The following is a 16,329-nucleotide window of genomic DNA, read 5'->3' on the forward strand; positions in this document are numbered from 1 at the left end:
CAAATGAGGTAGATCATTGCCTCCTAGAACCATAGAACTGTAGAGTTGAAAGGGACCCCAAGAATCATCTGCAATTCAGGAGGTACAGCTAAAGAATCTTTGAAGGATGGTGATCCAACCTCTGCTTTAAAGCCCCCAAGGAAGGAGAGTCCACCACCTTCCAAGGGCACCAGTTTCCAGAGCAGCCTCTTAATCCTGCATCACATCACATGGGTTAGGAGGGTCAGTAGTCATTGGCTTCTCTTTGAATGGAAAATTATGTGATGGTTCGACTGCCCAGATCCTTTGCCATATGCTCTCTGTCAACCCCTCCCCTTTTCTCCAAAGTTCTTTAGGGTGCTCAACAGCTACAAAATCGACTATAAGCTGCTTCTGACCGGGACGCCTCTGCAGAACAACCTTGAGGAGCTCTTCCACTTGCTCAACTTCCTCACGCCAGAGAGGTTCAAGTGAGTATTTAAGGACATCAGGAGACCCCTGCTGGATCAGGCCAATGGCCCATCTAGTCCAGCACCCTGTTCTCGCTTTTGCCAACCAGATACCCCCATGGGAAACCAGCAAGCAGGAATCAAGCACAAGAGCAATTCTCCCCTCCTGTGGTTTCCAGCAACTGGTATTCAGATGCATTGCTACCTCCAGCTGTGACAGCAGAGCATAGCCATTGTGGCTAGTAGCCATCGGTAGCCTTTTCCTTTACAAATTTGTCTAATCCTCTTTTAATTCCACCCAATATGGTGGCCGGCATTGCCTCATGTGGCAGTGAGTTCCATAGTCTTAACTATGCATTGGGTGAAGGAGCACTTTTTAGAAAATGTCCAGAATCTTCCAACATTCAGCTTCGTTGGATGTCTATGAGTCGCTGTGTTATGAGAGGAGAAAGAACACTTTCTCAATGCCACGCATAATTTTTTATAAACTTCCATCATGTCGCCTCTTCCTCACTTTAAACTAAAAAAAAATCCCAAATGCTGCAAGTTATGCCCTTCCTCATGTACCTTCCAAAACAGATTTCCTCAAATGTGCTATTTTGGACTGCAACTCCCATCATCCCTAAGCTAGGGTTGATAGAAAATGTGTTCCCAAACAGCTGAAGGGCACCATATTGGGGAAAGCTGCTCTGTGGCAGACCATTGAACAAACCGTAGCTTGAGGCTGAAGCCACACCTTATGCTTTGTTTGGGACTGTGCATGTGCCTGTGGTTGGTTGGTGGTCTGCATGAAGACTTTGAAGTGACTGGGCTTGGTGTAAATCCTCGTCTTTCCCCTTTGCCTGGCCAACCTCGCAGGGCTGCCTTCCTGCTGTATTTAAGTCTCTGTTTACCAGATGCCACCTGCAGCTCTTGTTTTGGTGGCTCGTCCACGTGCCGGAGAGCGGCCCTTCCCAACCTGCGCTCAGGTATGGCTGCCCAGAGCTCCAGCCTGGCCAGCTGGCAACAGGACATTCTCCAGACATTGCCTTGAAGCCACCCAATGACGCTGTGCAAGACGCGTCCTGCAGGCAGAGCGGGTGGCATTTGCTGTGCTGGAGCACCCTGGCTGCCTTCGCCAAGCCCTGGCTGCTCCATAATCCATCCTCTGCTGTTCCACAGCAACCTGGAGGGCTTCCTGGAAGAGTTTGCAGACATCTCCAAGGAGGACCAGATCAAGAAACTGCACGACCTTTTGGGACCTCACATGCTCCGGAGGCTGAAGGCCGATGTGTTTAAGAACATGCCTGCCAAGACGGAGCTGATTGTCAGGGTGGAGCTGAGCCAGATGCAGAAGTGAGTTCTCTCCTTGCAAGACCTGCTGGGCCAGGCCATAGCACAGTGACTGAGCCCTATGGCCCTCAGCTTGGAAACTGGGGGGCAGGTGGGGTGCTTTTATTTGCAGTGGTCCTGGTGGCCACATGTTTCATCTGCATGTGGACCCCCACCTTTACTGATCCATTACCATAGTTAGAGAAATGGTGGGTGTGTCTATTATTATTATTGGCAATTTTATCATGCTCTTTAGCAGGAAAAAGCTCCCATATAAGTCCATAGTGACTTCTACAACAGTCCTTGTCCTCAGACTTGTAGTGGAAAAGGGAATGTGAGAATACCTGCAAGTTCCCACCCTCCACAAAAAACACACACGTGAAACACTGACAGAAAACTCATTCCACTCATCCATCATTTATTATACAGTCACAGGCCTGTCAAAACAGAGTAGACTGTTTATAAAAAAATCAACCAATCATTAAAGCATTCACTTGTGGCAAATATAATGTGATACAAAACATGATACACACATGTCTTTAAGAGACAGCATGACACAAGCATCAAGCATGGTGCACGACCTGCAATTAGAATAATAGTGTCATCTTGTGAGAACTCTGAGCAGAGAAAAAGTTTGGAAAAGCGAGTAACACCCCCTCAAAAAGGACGCAGCACTTTCAGCTGACCCCCCCCCCCAAATGTCCCAAAAAACTTTCAAAAATGTAACAAGGGGAGGGGCCTTGGAGGGTGGTGGTGATCCCCCAAGCTACATTCACTAGTTTTCCCAAGGCCGATGGTGCCAGCCTTTTACACACAGGGCCTCCACTTCCCTCTTCCCCCACTGGAAGGCCATTCCAGAGACAGCCTGTTTGCCATCATTTTTCTTCCAGGAAGAGAGAGTGCTAGGGACTTGTTGTGTCCTTGTCTACTTACAGGTTGAGCAGATGGGAAGCAGGGAAGCCCATGTGCTCCCTCAAAGGCCACTGCCCTCCTGCTCTGTGGGGCTGCTTCTTAACAGCTGCTACCCCAAAACTCTTGTTCTCTTTTGTGTTTTAGCCCCCCTCCCTTTCACTCTTCGTGGCAGGAGAGTGTGATTTTCATTCCAAGCTCCAGAAACATATGCAAAGCATCACAACCCGTTGAGGAAGTCCTGGTAGCTTTGTAGAGGTATACGATTGCCTAGGGAAATGCTCATATCCCCCTCCTTGCCCCGTTCACTGCAGGGTAGTGTGTCTAGGATCTCAGACAGAATCATAGAATTGTAGACTTGGAAGGCACCCAAGTCTTTATTTTGCTTGTGGCTGGGTGGGGATCTAGCATGCCCCTTGTGAGTCATGGAAATCTTACAGCTTCCATGGGAAGCCCAGAAGCCCCTTAACTAAGATGCCCCTTCCCCGCTTGTGTTCACACAGGAAATACTACAAGTTAATCCTGACAAGGAACTTTGAGGCTCTGAATTCAAAAGGTGGAGGCAACCAGGTGTCCCTGCTCAATATCATGATGGATCTCAAGAAGTGTTGTAACCATCCATATCTTTTCCCCGTGGCGGCTGTGGTAGGTCTGTTTCTATTTCGTGCCTTCCGCCTCCGCACCTTTGCTCCAAACTGGAGCTCAGTTCAGTGCATTGGGTGGGTGGGCTTGCTAGGCAGTTGCCCATCATAGAGTTGGAAGAGACCTTGAGAGTCATCAAGTCCAACTCCCTGCAATGCAGGAATCTCAGCTTAAGCATCCATGACAGATAGCCATCCAACCGCTGCTGAAAAACCTCCAAGGAAGGAGAGTCACTCCCGAGGGAGTCCAGATGGACTTAATAAAAGTGCCGCAGTGGGGCTCCTCTGTATGAATCAGAGTTGGTGGTCACCAATGTGCACCTCTGTCTCTCTTCACCATCTCAGTCTGGGGAGGTTCTGAACCTCTGGATCGAGTCAAGGGTGGTTTGGACATGGACGAAAGGTCTGAAGCTTACTCCAGCCAAGGCAGAGTTGCTTTTGGCCAAGAGACCCAACAACCCAGTGTTAAGGGGTCTGCTTGCTCTGGATGAGGTCACTCTCATCAGATTCACCATTGGAGGTGGGGGAACTCCTTGACCCAACTTTGCTCTTTCATAAGAACATAAGAAGAGCCTGCTGAATCAGGCCAATGGCCCATCTAGTCCAGCATCCTGTCCTCACAGTGGCCACCCAGATGGCACTCAGGAAGCAGGATCCGAGCACAAGAGCCCTCTCCCCTCCTGTGGCTTCCAGCAACTGTTATTCATTACTGCCTCCAACTGCAGAAGCATAATATATCCCATAAACCTTTTATTTTCTTTATTCCATTTGCTTAAGAACTCTATGCATTTTTTACTCACAGTATCTTAAGCCAGCAACCAACAAAATGGGTTGTCTCTTGCTAAGTCCTACTCACAGCAGACCCACTGAACTTAATTGGGCCCAGGTTAACCATGCCCATTAAATTGCATGTGTCTACTCTGAGTAGGACTGCTGTTGGATGTAAACAGTGTGTTTATCTGTTTAGTCAGCATTATAAAATATTGTCATTTGCGAAGACATTCCTGTGACATTTTGGTGGGTTCTAACTACTGTGGATTTTTGATTTTTTTCTTGTGGACCTCTTAAGTTATTCAGAACGTAAGGACATAAGGAGAAACTGCTGGATCAGGCCAGTGGCCCACCTAGTCCACCATCCTGTTCTCACAGGGGACAAGCAGTTACCTCAAAGAGAAGCCCGCAAGCAGAACCCAAGCATAAGAACCCTCTCCCCTTTTGTGGCTCCTAGCAATTGGTATTCAGAAGCATGACTGACTCAAGCACAGAGAGTTGGCTTAGACTGAGCAAGACCACTGGTCCATCCAAGACCGGGTGTGGCTCAATCTCTCTGGAGACACTTCTTGTTCACCCAGCGGCCTCCTAGAAGAGGTCATGTGCCGTGCAGGAGCTGTTCCCTTGCAGGCTGGACTTAGCCATACCCCACTCACTTCCCTTTGCTCTTAGGAAGCTCCGGTATTGCCAAACGGATCCTACGACGGCAGCTCGCTGGTGAAGTCGTCTGGGAAGTTGATGCTGCTGCAGAAGATGCTCAAGAAGCTGAGGGATGGTGGCCACCGGGTGCTCATCTTCTCCCAGGTGCGAATAGGTCGAGCAGCAAAGGCTGCATCCACACGGCCATTTATTCCATTTCCCAAAAGAAACTGTTAATTTCTGCATCTTATTTGTTCTTCTGCATGATGTGAAAGCACTTCAGGAAAACTTTGGGAACGTGAGGCTTGTTTAGCGCTCATTTTAGTGTTATTTGAGTCTAGAAAGAAAAGGAAAAAACAACTTGTTTGACCAAGAAAAATTGTGGGAGTGAAGTGATAAATGTTTCAGAGTTGTATACCAGCGTGCAGTTACCTTCCTATTGTTTTCACAGGGGAATCCTGGGGCTGCCATAGAGTGTATTCTGTTTCCGAGTACTTTGGGCTTAAATGGACCTTTAATTGTTTCTTTTTATTTCAGGTGGTGCACTCGCTCATGGTCTGATGATTTTATTTTAATTTTTTAATAGATGACGAAGATGCTTGACTTGTTGGAAGATTTCTTGGAATACGAGGGTTATAAGTATGAGAGGATTGATGGCGGCATCACTGGAGGACTGAGGCAGGAAGCCATCGACAGGTTTAATGGTACTTCAGTTTTGGCTTTTCCGTGTTCAAGACGCAGGTCTTGCTCTGGCCTGCAGGTGGCTGGTGGAGAGGCAGTGGTGGTGTAGTGGTTAGAGTGGCGGGTGACCAGGGAGACCAGGGTTCAAATCCCCACTCGGCCTTGAACCTACCTCACAGGGTTGTTGTGGGGATTAAATGTGGAGGGGGAGAACCATGTAAGCCACTTTAAGCTCCATGGAGGAAAAGAGGGGGGATATAAATGAAATGAATGAATGAATGAATGAATGAATGCTGGGGAACCAGCTGGAGCTCAAAGCCACTGAAAGTTTGCAGGATTTGATATCTTTCCATTGAAAGATACATAGGATGAAGTGGTTTCTTTGTTATCCAAATGGCCAAAAAGGGTTGGGGACTCATGTTATTTAGCTTAATTCTCATGGACTAGCACAGTTTTCATTCCAGCTTTCCATTGGTTAAAGAGCTACCTCTCCTGCTGCGTTGGTTCCCTGGGGGCTCCCCCTGGCTGGCACAGTTTCATTTACTTATATGTCCCTGGTCCTTCTGCAATTCCTTCCTTTAGCTGCAGCCGGTTGGGGGCTGAACAAGCTAGATTGCCAGATCAGAAGGAGGCGAGCTCAGAGCAGGGTCTCGTCTGCAGGCTTCTGGACTGCTAGAGCTTTTCCTTGCTCCATTTATCTGCTTCTCACAGCATGCTAGTCCTTCCTTTGTGGCCCACAACTTGAAAACGATGGACTTAAGCCAACACAAAATGAATTTGCTTCTACTACTGATGGAGCAGTTTAGCCAGCTCTGGTAGGGCTCTATAAACACCCCAGAAAAGGGTGCTCAGGTTGACTGTTTCTCTCCTGCCTGCTTCTGGATCACCCCTCTTTGTTTGCCACTAACTGATCTTGTCTTCTCCCCACCCCCCCTTGAAGTCAGTTACTAACCCTGACACTTCTCTGTCTCCCCACCCCTCTCGTCTCTCCCCACCCTCACCCCACAACCTTGTCGATTTTGTCATCCTCAGCACCCGGAGCTCAGCAATTCTGTTTCCTGCTCTCCACCAGAGCCGGAGGTTTGGGCATTAACCTTGCAACAGCCGACACAGTCATAATTTACGATTCTGATTGGAACCCCCACAATGACATTCAGGTTAATTCCGTCGGTTCTCCCTTGCTGCCTTTGTAACCCCCGGAGTAAAAGGCTCACACCTGCCATCTCCCAACCTCCCACCCTCCTCTTAGCATCCCTCGCCTCATTCCCCACCCCCTACCAATCTTGCTAGGGTCCCTCAAAAGCTCCCCCCATCCCTGGCTCCAAAGCAAGTTGCTGGTGTTTCCTAGAAATGCATGCCTGTTTTTCTGACTTCGCTCCTCCTTCTCCTCTTGTATAAATCTTTCCTTCTTCCCCTCTCTGCCCACTGCCATTTTCACAAGGAAATGTTCTGCTGGCTGGTTTTTCTTTTTGTTTTGCTGTTTTTCCTTTGCTTCAGCATTTGCTCCAGATGTTCCTCATTTTATTGATGGCTGAAAAATGAAGTTGCTGAAATAATTTGTTCATTTGGGGTGTTCGCATGACTAAGGCTGCATTCACACAGCGGTCAACTCCATTTCCCCAATGTTTCCATAACTGTTAATTTCCACATTATATTTGAGCTTTCAAGCATAAAGGCCCTCTCCCCTCCTTTGGCTTCCAGTGTTCAGAAGGATTTCTGCCTCCAACCATGGAGGTAGAACATTGCCATTGTGGCTAGGAGTCATTAATAGTCTTCTCCTCCATGAAGGGTCCTCCATGTTATTCTGAAGCATCTCATTGTTCATCCATCCAGGCCTTCAGCAGAGCCCATCGGATTGGGCAGAATAAGAAGGTAATGATCTACCGCTTTGTGACAAGGGCATCCGTTGAGGAGCGCATCACCCAAGTGGCCAAGAGGAAGATGATGCTGACGCATTTGGTGGTGCGCCCGGGCCTTGGCTCCAAGTCTGGCTCCATGACGAAACAAGAGCTGGATGACATCCTGAAGTTTGGCACAGAGGAACTGTTCAAGGACGACGTTGAGGGTGAGATGGCATGGCTGTGCTTGAGGTTCCATGCATGAGTGGGGAAGGGTGGCAGTGATGGGGGAGCCATGGATGGAATCTGGAACCTTCTGCATGCAAAGCAGGTGCTCTGCAACTGAGTCACAGTCCCATTCCAACATAAGAAGCTGCCGTATACCTAGCCAGGCCGTTGGTCCAGCTTGCTTAGTATTGTCTGCACTGACTTACAGCAGCTGCCTAGTGTTGCAGATGGGGGTCTTTTGCAGCCCTACGTGATGTCCAGGATTGAGCCTGGGGCCATCTGTGAATTACTCTATCTCTGTATTTGAAGGGCCAAGGTTCTAGACACCTCACTTACTTGAAAGATCAAGTTTCTAGACACATGCAGTTGAAGTTCCAGGTTCTGGATACCTCAACAGTCAACAGGCTCAGGTTCTAAACACCTCAACCAGTTGATGGACAATGGTTCTAGACCCCACAGGCAGTTGAATGATCCAGGTTCTAGATAGCTCAACCAGTCAAAGGGTTCTGGTTCTAGACACCTCAAACACTTGAAGAACCAAGGTTCTAGACACCTCAGCCAATTAAGCTTTACTTGGACTTAGTAACATGTAACACTCACATTTTTTTCCTCGCTCCCAGGGATGATATCTCAGGCCCAGAAAATTGGCATACCTGAGGCCATGACCCCTTTCATGGAGGCACCAACCTCCAAAGGTGGGACGGTGGCTCCTGGCATGAAGAAAAAACATGGCCCTGCTCCTCCAGGTATGTGAAGGACAGAAGGCACAAAGGCCACCAATGCTGACATTCCTTTTTTGCTCTGGAGTTTGTACGTGAGAAGCTAAGACAAGGTGTCAAAGGGGGCCCTTCTTATCCAGCCTCCTATTCTCCCCATGGCCAACCAGATACCCCAAAGGGAAGCCAACCAGCAGAACTTGAGTGCCTACAGCCTCTGAAAATGGGACAGAGTATAGCCCTTGAGACTAGTAGCTGCGGATCGCCTTATTCAACTTGAATTTATCTAACATTCTTTTGAAGCCTCCCAGGTTGGGGGCCAACACTTTTTCTTGTGGGAGTGAGTTCCACAGTTTTAATTATGTGCCGTGTGAAGATGCAGTTTCTTCGGTCTGTCCTGAACCTCTCAAAGCTCAGGATGGCCCCATTAAGTTCTGATGTCAAATGAGGGATAGAAGAAGTTCCCCCCACCCACTTTCTCCTGCGCATGATCTTATGCACCTTTTTGTTCTCACACCTTTCTTTTCTAAAAAGCCCCAGGCATCGTAACCTTTTTCACACAATAGAGTTTGCCACAGTCCTCTGATCATGGGAACTCCTTCCAGCAGGAGGCACTAATGGCCACCAACCTAGATGGCTTGAAAAGAGGCTTGGACAAATTCACTGGACAACAGGAAGGTTGTTAATGGCTACTAGCTTCAACGGCTCGGAATGCTTATGTTTGCCAGTCTCTGGAAGCTGCAGGAGGGGAGAGCACTGTTGCTTGTGGACTTCCTGCTGGACCAGGTGGGTCATGGGCCTGATCCAGTAGGCTCTCCTCACACGCGTATGTTCTCCCTCTCAGGTGACAATAAAGACGTCGAGGACAGCAGTGTGATCCATTACGACGATGCGGCCATCTCAAAGCTCCTGGACCGCAACCAAGATGCCACTGACGACACGGAGCTGCAGAACATGAACGAGTATCTCAGCTCTTTTAAAGTGGCCCAGTATGTTGTGAGAGAAGAGGATGGTGTGGTAATGCGTTCAGAGTCATGGTTTACCTTCCTTTTCAATAAGTTTGCTTATTTCAGGGTGTTGCGTTTTTTAAAAACACACAAAGCAACATTGTGCATGGCACACTAAAATCTACACACACACACACACACAACTTTCTAAAATGGTACAAATAAAACATATAAACAAATCTTACTGAACGCTTAAGGAAAGTAATACCCACCTGCCATTGGAATCTGTTCATCGGGGCACTGAAGAACACTCCAGCGGCAGAGATTGGTGGTGGTTTGTGATTCCGCCATCTTGAAAATCTTCAAAGCCCAAGCCAAACCCATGTTTCTAGTCCTTAAGTATTTACTCATTTGTTTATTTCACTGTGTTCATGAATCGCTTCCCGTGAAATACCGCTGAGCGATTTAGCGGTAGAGTCACAGCCAGGCAGCAAAGGTTGCCTCGTAACTTAAGTGTTGGAGCAGCTAGTTCATTTATTGTCCACCCTTCGCCATCAGGTCCTACTTACAGCATGAAAACACAATGTGAAAAACAATTAAGAACAACTTGCCGCCATGAAAAGAAGGTGGGTCCTAAAAACAAACACCTCAAGTGTCAAAAGCCAGGGTAAAGAGGTGCAAATTCAGCATTGGCTGGAAGCTGTGCAATGAAGGTGCCAGACACACCTCTGTGGGGAGGCATTTCCACAGCTCAGGGGCCACCACAGAGGAGGCCCTCTTGTGGTCCACCCCCTCCTGAAGAGGAGCTTCCAAGAGGGCCCCCTCTGCCAATCACAGCACCCTTGAGGGTCTGTAGGGAAGGAGATGGTCTTTCAGGTATTTGGGTCTTGAGTTATTTAGGGCTTTAAACATCAATGTGAGCATCTTGCATTGGGCTGGGAATGAACCAGCAACCAGTGTGGCTGTTTTAAAGCAGGTTATATGTGATCTAAATGGAACCCTGGCCAGTAGTAATCTGGCTGCTGCATTTTGGAGCACCTGAAGTTTCCAAGTTGTCTTCAAGGGCAGCCCCACGTAGAGTGCATTGCAGTAATCCAGTTTGGAAGCTTCTTTCTTTCTTTCTTTCTTTCTTTCTTTCTTTCTTTCTTTCTTTCTTTCTTTGACTGCAGCCCTGCCATCATGCCCCATGCGAGTGTCTTCTTTTGGGAATGGTTACTGGGGACGGTTACTCTCAAAGCGGTGGTTTGAGAGCTGTCCCCTTCTCCCCTCTTCCGCTTGCAGGAGGAGGTTGAGCGTGAGATCATCAAGCAGGAGGAGAATGTGGACCCCGACTACTGGGAGAAGCTCCTGAGGCACCACTATGAACAGCAGCAGGAGGATCTGGCCCGTAACCTCGGGAAAGGGAAGAGAGTCCGGAAGCAGGTCAACTACAACGACGCCTCGCAGGAGGACCAAGGTGAGGCTGTTGTGGTCCAGGGGTGGCAAACCTGCAGACCTCTGGCTGCGGTTGGACTCCATCACCCATCAGCCCATGGCCAGTGGCTAGAAATGGACGATGGCAACTGTAGTCCAGGAACTTCTCTCAAACATATGCACTCATCCTATCCAGTAACTAACCAGTTATTCCCGGACTATCTTTCCCGGGGTGTCCCCACGTTACACTGTACGTGGGTGCAAGATACCTGTAAATGGGTTCAGCTACTCGTGAGAAAGAGCCTACACGTGTTTAAACTTGACATGTGCAGCTGTCCTCCGAAGGAAGATGTATTTTGCTCACACAGTGATTCTCTGTGCATTCTCTCCATGGGGCTATGATCCTGACCGGTTTTCTTCTGTGTGGTTTAGCTGTTGGACTAGATGTCTCTTTGGTTCCCTTCCAACTCTCTGATTCTATTTCTAAGTGAGCATTCAGGGGAAAGGATGGGAAAAGCTTTCATCTGTCCTTTTGAGAGTTTCCTTGCTGCTCACATTTTTAATGTAAGGGTAACCAACCTGGTGCCCTCCAGATATTCTGACTACAACAACTCCCCTCAGCCGCAGTTGGCATGGCCAGTATCCAGGGACAATGCAAGTTTTGAAGTCCAAAGCATTTGGAGGTCACCATGTTGACTACCCCAATTTAATAAGTTCCAGATATTTTTTAATGCTGCCAATCAACCCAGTGTTCTCTGTGCTGGGTACATTTTGAAAAGGGGGGGAAACTGCATAGGGTACAACTTGGATGTAAAATCAGAACTAAATTTAAAAGAGAATCAGAATAAAAGCAAAGTTGAAATCAGCAAACAATGATGCTTTTGATCTACAAAGAGGGGTGCCTAACCTGTGAGATCCCTCCAGCTGAAGCCCAATGGCAAATCCCAACACAGTACAATTGCATCTTGCACAAGGCTTACATTCTGGGATGTCGCGTATACCCAAACTGGCCCCTTGGAAAAGCCCCTGAGTGACCATCGACTTACCCGGTGCACCAAAAAAAAACATATTAAATGTTAAACGTACATATGGAACGTTTGCAACCATCAGTCAAGAGAATTAGCTGACCCCTATTTATGGGTGCATTGATTTATTTGCAAAAATGCTTTAATGTAATGTAAAGCTATTTCTGTGAAAACAATAAAAAGAACCCCCAACAGTATTCAACCACTTTTCCTAAAAGCAAGTGTAAAAATCAAGGAAGAATATGCAGCTGCAAGCCATAAATAAAGCTGGCGTGTGCAGAGAACAAATGAAATCAAGAACAAAAAGTCCAGGAAAGTAGAAATCCATGGGTAAACATGTATGTTTTTCATCTGCCTAACAAATTACTTGAGGGTGGTGGGCATTCCCGAAGGTGTTTGCTGCCCACTAGAACGGCCCACTGCCACGTTGTCACCAAGTGACAATCTGCTAATCATTGCAGTGAGCAGCAGGGTCTTCTTGGAAGTTCAGCTTGGACTGTGTTTGGGGAGGTGACCTGCTAGGTATCCCCCCCCCAAATTGTTTAAATACCTTTTAAATGTCAACAACCGAATCTTGACCTTGGCGGGCTTAACCTTTGCCTCTTGTGTTGTTGTTGTTTAAATATCCGTTGCGAGGAGATGATTATTATGATGCTTCAAACGTTCACGAATGTGCGTTCGCGCTTGCGGCTCAAAGCGGCAGAATCCTCGCAGTCCCTTGAGGACTCTGCCACTTTAGCCTGCTGCTGCGCCCAGCCTTGAGCCTCCTAGCATCGGACCCTTTGCTTCTCCCTCTTGAGACCCCTCCCTCTCCTCTGCCGGCAGAGTGGCAGGACGAACTGTCCGACAATCAGTCTGAGTACTCCATCGGCTCTGAAGATGAGGACGAAGACTTTGAGGAGCGGCCCGAAGGTCAGAGTGAGTCAGACCTTTGTTACTTCGACGGCACCCCGTCCCTTTCCTCGTCTGGGCTGACATCAGCCAGGCATGTTCCAGCAACTGCTCTTGGGCCCTTAGAGGCTGATCCCGGCAGAAGTGGGAGCAAAGTGGATGGACAGCAGGCGTTTGCTCAGGCATCCTCAGAGTCTGCTGTGGGTGTTGGAGCAAGGCAGAATGGGGTGCAAAGGAAAAGGGGGATCCTAATTCCTTTGCACAGTTACCCCTAGTTGACCCTGCAGACCTGGAACTCATCATTAAAGTTCAGCCTGCAATCTTCCTTGTCATGTCTCTCCCCCTGCCCCCAAATCTTTGCTCAGACCAGTGGCTCCCAAACTTTTTTTTGGTCCTCCGCCCCCTTTGTTGCATAAACCCATCCCCATTGCCCCCTATAAAAAGCATGATTCCGAACAGCAGTTTGGACGACCCAGCATGGAAGAGAAGAACACGGTAAAATTCAAAACAGTCACAATTCATTGCACGTCTATTCAAAATTCAATTAAAAGTATTAATTGGACAAGATTTATGCTTGCTGTTGTCTCTGGTAATTTCTCTCGCTTACAGTATGGATGCTGGGTGGATGTTCTGTATTATTTCATTAATACTATTGCTACAAAATTGCTGAACTTGATCTAGCAACACTATTCTGATAGTCACTTGCACCTCCTGCACCTCCCTGCCACCCCCTTGCCTCTTAGTGCCCCCCAGGAACTCCCCCCCCCGCAGGTGGTACCACCCACTTGGGGAACCACTGGTTTTGACCACCCTTCCCTAAGCTGATGGCCTCCAGATGTTTTGGACTACAACTCTCATCATCCCCAGCCATCACAGCCATTTTGGACCACAGTTCCCATCAGCCTCAGCCGGCAAGGTCATTTCAGACTACAACTCCCATCAGTCCCAGAAGGAGCAGCTGTTCTGCCTGGGGCTGGTGGGATTTGTGGTCCAAAAGATCTGGAGGCACCAACTTTGGGGAAAGGCTGACCTGGTCTGACCCCGTGGAAAGGAGGAGAAAGTTCCTTCTATTTTGGCAGTTCTGTACAAGAAAGGCTTTGCTGACATTGTCTCTCCTAGATCATTACTGAAGGATCTCTACCTGTCTTACACACACTGTTTAAAGTCCCTTTCTCTCTCATCTTTATATAGAAAACACCATCCTAAAAAACAAAGAAAGTGAGCTTCATTCTTGGCTGAGTGGGAATTTCAACCCTGGCCTCTCTAAGATTTTAGTCCTCATTTATCCTCCTCAACAACCCTGTGAGGTAGTTCAACCCAAGATTACCCAGCAAGCTTCATCATGGCCAAATGGCCCAGGTCCAGTCTAACACCCTACCCAATAAAACATCACTGTAGCCTCTCAGCCCTCCTGGCTCACAGGTGAAGACACTCTGAAAGTTAGCGAACAAAGCCTAACCCGGAAGCCCTGCCCTATATTCTGGGCCGAGTCCTTGCAGCAATGCCTTCGGAATGCAGGGATGCTCTGGTGTGGTGTATGCAGCATTCAAGTCTTCATTTTTTGGTCCTCGGTGGATCCCAGTCCATGTCACTTAGCTTAGCATAGAACCATGCATTATTATTTTTTAAAGTGCCCTAGAATGTCTAGAGTACCGCCTCCCTCCAGAGGGCATTTTTGAGGCTGCAGCTTCCTCCTAGGATCTCAGCTTATTGACACAGGATCTCTCTGACGCTCTCTAGGTGGCCGGCGGCAGTCCCGAAGGCAGCTGAAGAGTGACAGGGACAAGCCCCTCCCACCGTTATTGGCGAGAGTCGGTGGGAACATTGAGGTACGTCTTGGACAACGCTGTTCATGGACAGAGCTGTTGGCTAGTGGAGCGGACTCTCCAGAGAGGTGATGGACCCTCTTTCATGGGAGATTTCCAGACTTTAAATGTCCATCTGCCAGGGATTCTGTAGCTGTGATTTCTGCATTTCGGGTGTGTGTGTGCTAGATGACCCCTGGGGTTCCTTTTCTGGTCCTACAATTCCATGCTGCTTTGCCTCTTTGTCCTAGGCATCTGAGAATGCCATCTTCCCCCATATCCTCCTTCTTCTCCACCCTTCCCTGCCTCTCTTTGCAGGTTTTGGGCTTCAACGCCCGCCAGCGGAAAGCATTCTTGAACGCCATCATGCGCTGGGGGATGCCCCCTCAGGACGCCTTCAACTCCCACTGGCTGGTGCGGGACCTCCGGGGGAAAAGCGAGAAGGAGTTCAGGTACTGGGTGTCAGGGAATGGTCTGAAGACAAGGACTAGGGAGTGCATTCTATGGCAGACCAGCTTCTCTCCGATGCAGAGCTAGCGGGGGAAGAATCGCAGAGAAGAGAGAGAGGCAGAAGCTGAACAGCTTAGTGGGGAGTTACCCAGTTATGAGATAATGACGACAGAACCAGAAGGGAGGGGGCAGCTAGTTGACACATCACTTGAGAGCGTGGAGGATTCCCCCTCCCCTCGGACTCAGAGGTCTGGATGTATCAGAGAGCAAAGAAGCCACAGGGAGGGAGGAACTTCCCATTGGCGCCCAAAATGCTGCGGAAACCGGAAAGCTGATTAGACTAGGCAACTGCCCTCCTTGCAGAGAGCTGTGTATTTGTGCTTGCAACATGATGCTGTAATAAAAGGACTATAAATCTATCAACTGCTCGTTAATTCTTATCTGTGAAGTTGCAAAGGGAGGGGAGGACTCTCCACACCTGGCACTGGTGGTGCCCCAAGACCCTTCTCTCTTCCTGCCCTTGATACCTGTTTTGGAGTAGTCACCGGGAGCCATGGCAGAGAATGGATGGACTTCTGTGGAGTGGATTTCCCATGCGCTTTGCTTGATTCCAGCCTTTTCTAGACCAAAGCAGACTTGTGGGATCTGCTTTGTGCTTTTGCTAGGATTCCAGGATCCACCACCTGGAACTCTGGGTAGAAGACACGGGGTGTTGGTTTGATTACTGGATCTAAGCTGAGTCTTTCCACACAGAGATCTATTCCTGCGTAGCTCAAGTTGTCTAATTTATGGGTTGGGGCAGTTGCATCTATTTTGACTTAAGACAATGGAAGCCATTTGCCCTGGCGTCTCCCTCCCTCCTGTTTGTTTCCTCCCCAGGGCCTATGTCTCCCTGTTCATGAGGCACTTGTGCGAACCCGGGGCAGACGGGGCGGAGACCTTCGCTGACGGCGTCCCCCGCGAGGGGTTGTCTCGGCAGCATGTGCTGACCCGAATTGGTGTGATGTCATTAGTAAGGAAGAAGGTGGGTCAACTCTTCTCTTGAATTATTTCCTCCTAGGCTTGCTCCCAAGAGCTCAGTGAGTTGATGGAAACGTCATTGTAAGACTGTTTATATGGCTTTAGTTGGGTCCAAGTTGACTTCTACATGTTACCCAATGTTGCTCTCATAGCTGATGGGAATTGTGGCCCCAAATGTCTGTAGGGCACCAGGTTGCAAAAAGTGAGATTAAGTTAACTGATGTAGCACTGCAGGAATGGTTTTCACCTTCTGTTTAATCAGCAAGGTGTTTCGCTCTTTCCTGTTTTAGGGTTGTTGTTTTTTGGGGGGACTTAGTGTGAAATGACCTTCATTTTTGTGTTTGAGTTCTGAGTCATCATTGCTCTGATGATGACATCATTAACCTGAATATAATTGTTTGCATGATGACACCATTAACCTGAATATCATTGCCTGGATAATGGCATCATTAACCTGAATATCACTGCCTGTATGATGACATCATCAACCTAAATTAGGGCTGCCATACGTCCAGGATATGTCAACAACTTTGCCCCCCCCCCCAAAAAAGAAAGAAAGTTCAACAACCTCACTGCCCAGATTTTCACATTTTGAAATATGGCAACCCTAACCTAA

General features: G+C 48.3%; 2 protein-coding genes across 5 annotated transcripts in view; one reads left to right on the forward strand and one right to left on the reverse strand.

Moving 5' to 3' along the window:
* KCNAB2 (potassium voltage-gated channel subfamily A regulatory beta subunit 2) overlaps positions 1-16,329 on the reverse strand; it is a 384,406-nt gene that overhangs the window by 237,920 nt on the left and 130,157 nt on the right. The gene's annotated exons all lie outside the window — the stretch shown is intronic.
* Positions 1-16,329, forward strand: part of CHD5 (chromodomain helicase DNA binding protein 5) — a 62,305-nt gene that overhangs the window by 27,623 nt on the left and 18,353 nt on the right. For 2 of the 4 annotated variants that reach the window (XM_083752365.1, XM_083752366.1), the window contains exons 18-31: positions 328-449; positions 1,590-1,763; positions 3,152-3,293; positions 4,733-4,864; positions 5,286-5,403; positions 6,413-6,537; positions 7,214-7,445; positions 8,067-8,192; positions 9,007-9,179; positions 10,391-10,565; positions 12,373-12,465; positions 14,179-14,267; positions 14,562-14,695; positions 15,573-15,717. In XM_083752365.1, coding sequence (XP_083608491.1) covers positions 328-449; positions 1,590-1,763; positions 3,152-3,293; positions 4,733-4,864; positions 5,286-5,403; positions 6,413-6,537; positions 7,214-7,445; positions 8,067-8,192; positions 9,007-9,179; positions 10,391-10,565; positions 12,373-12,465; positions 14,179-14,267; positions 14,562-14,695; positions 15,573-15,717 — 1,980 coding nt within the window. The remainder of the gene's footprint in view (positions 1-327; positions 450-1,589; positions 1,764-3,151; positions 3,294-4,732; positions 4,865-5,285; positions 5,404-6,412; positions 6,538-7,213; positions 7,446-8,066; positions 8,193-9,006; positions 9,180-10,390; positions 10,566-12,372; positions 12,466-14,178; positions 14,268-14,561; positions 14,696-15,572; positions 15,718-16,329) is intronic. The other 2 variants (XM_083752367.1, XM_083752368.1) reach the window with 2 other exon arrangements.

This window comes from Podarcis gaigeae (genome assembly GCF_964106915.1).
Source record: "Podarcis gaigeae genome assembly, chromosome: 8".
Lineage (NCBI taxonomy): Eukaryota > Metazoa > Chordata > Lepidosauria > Squamata > Lacertidae > Podarcis > Podarcis gaigeae.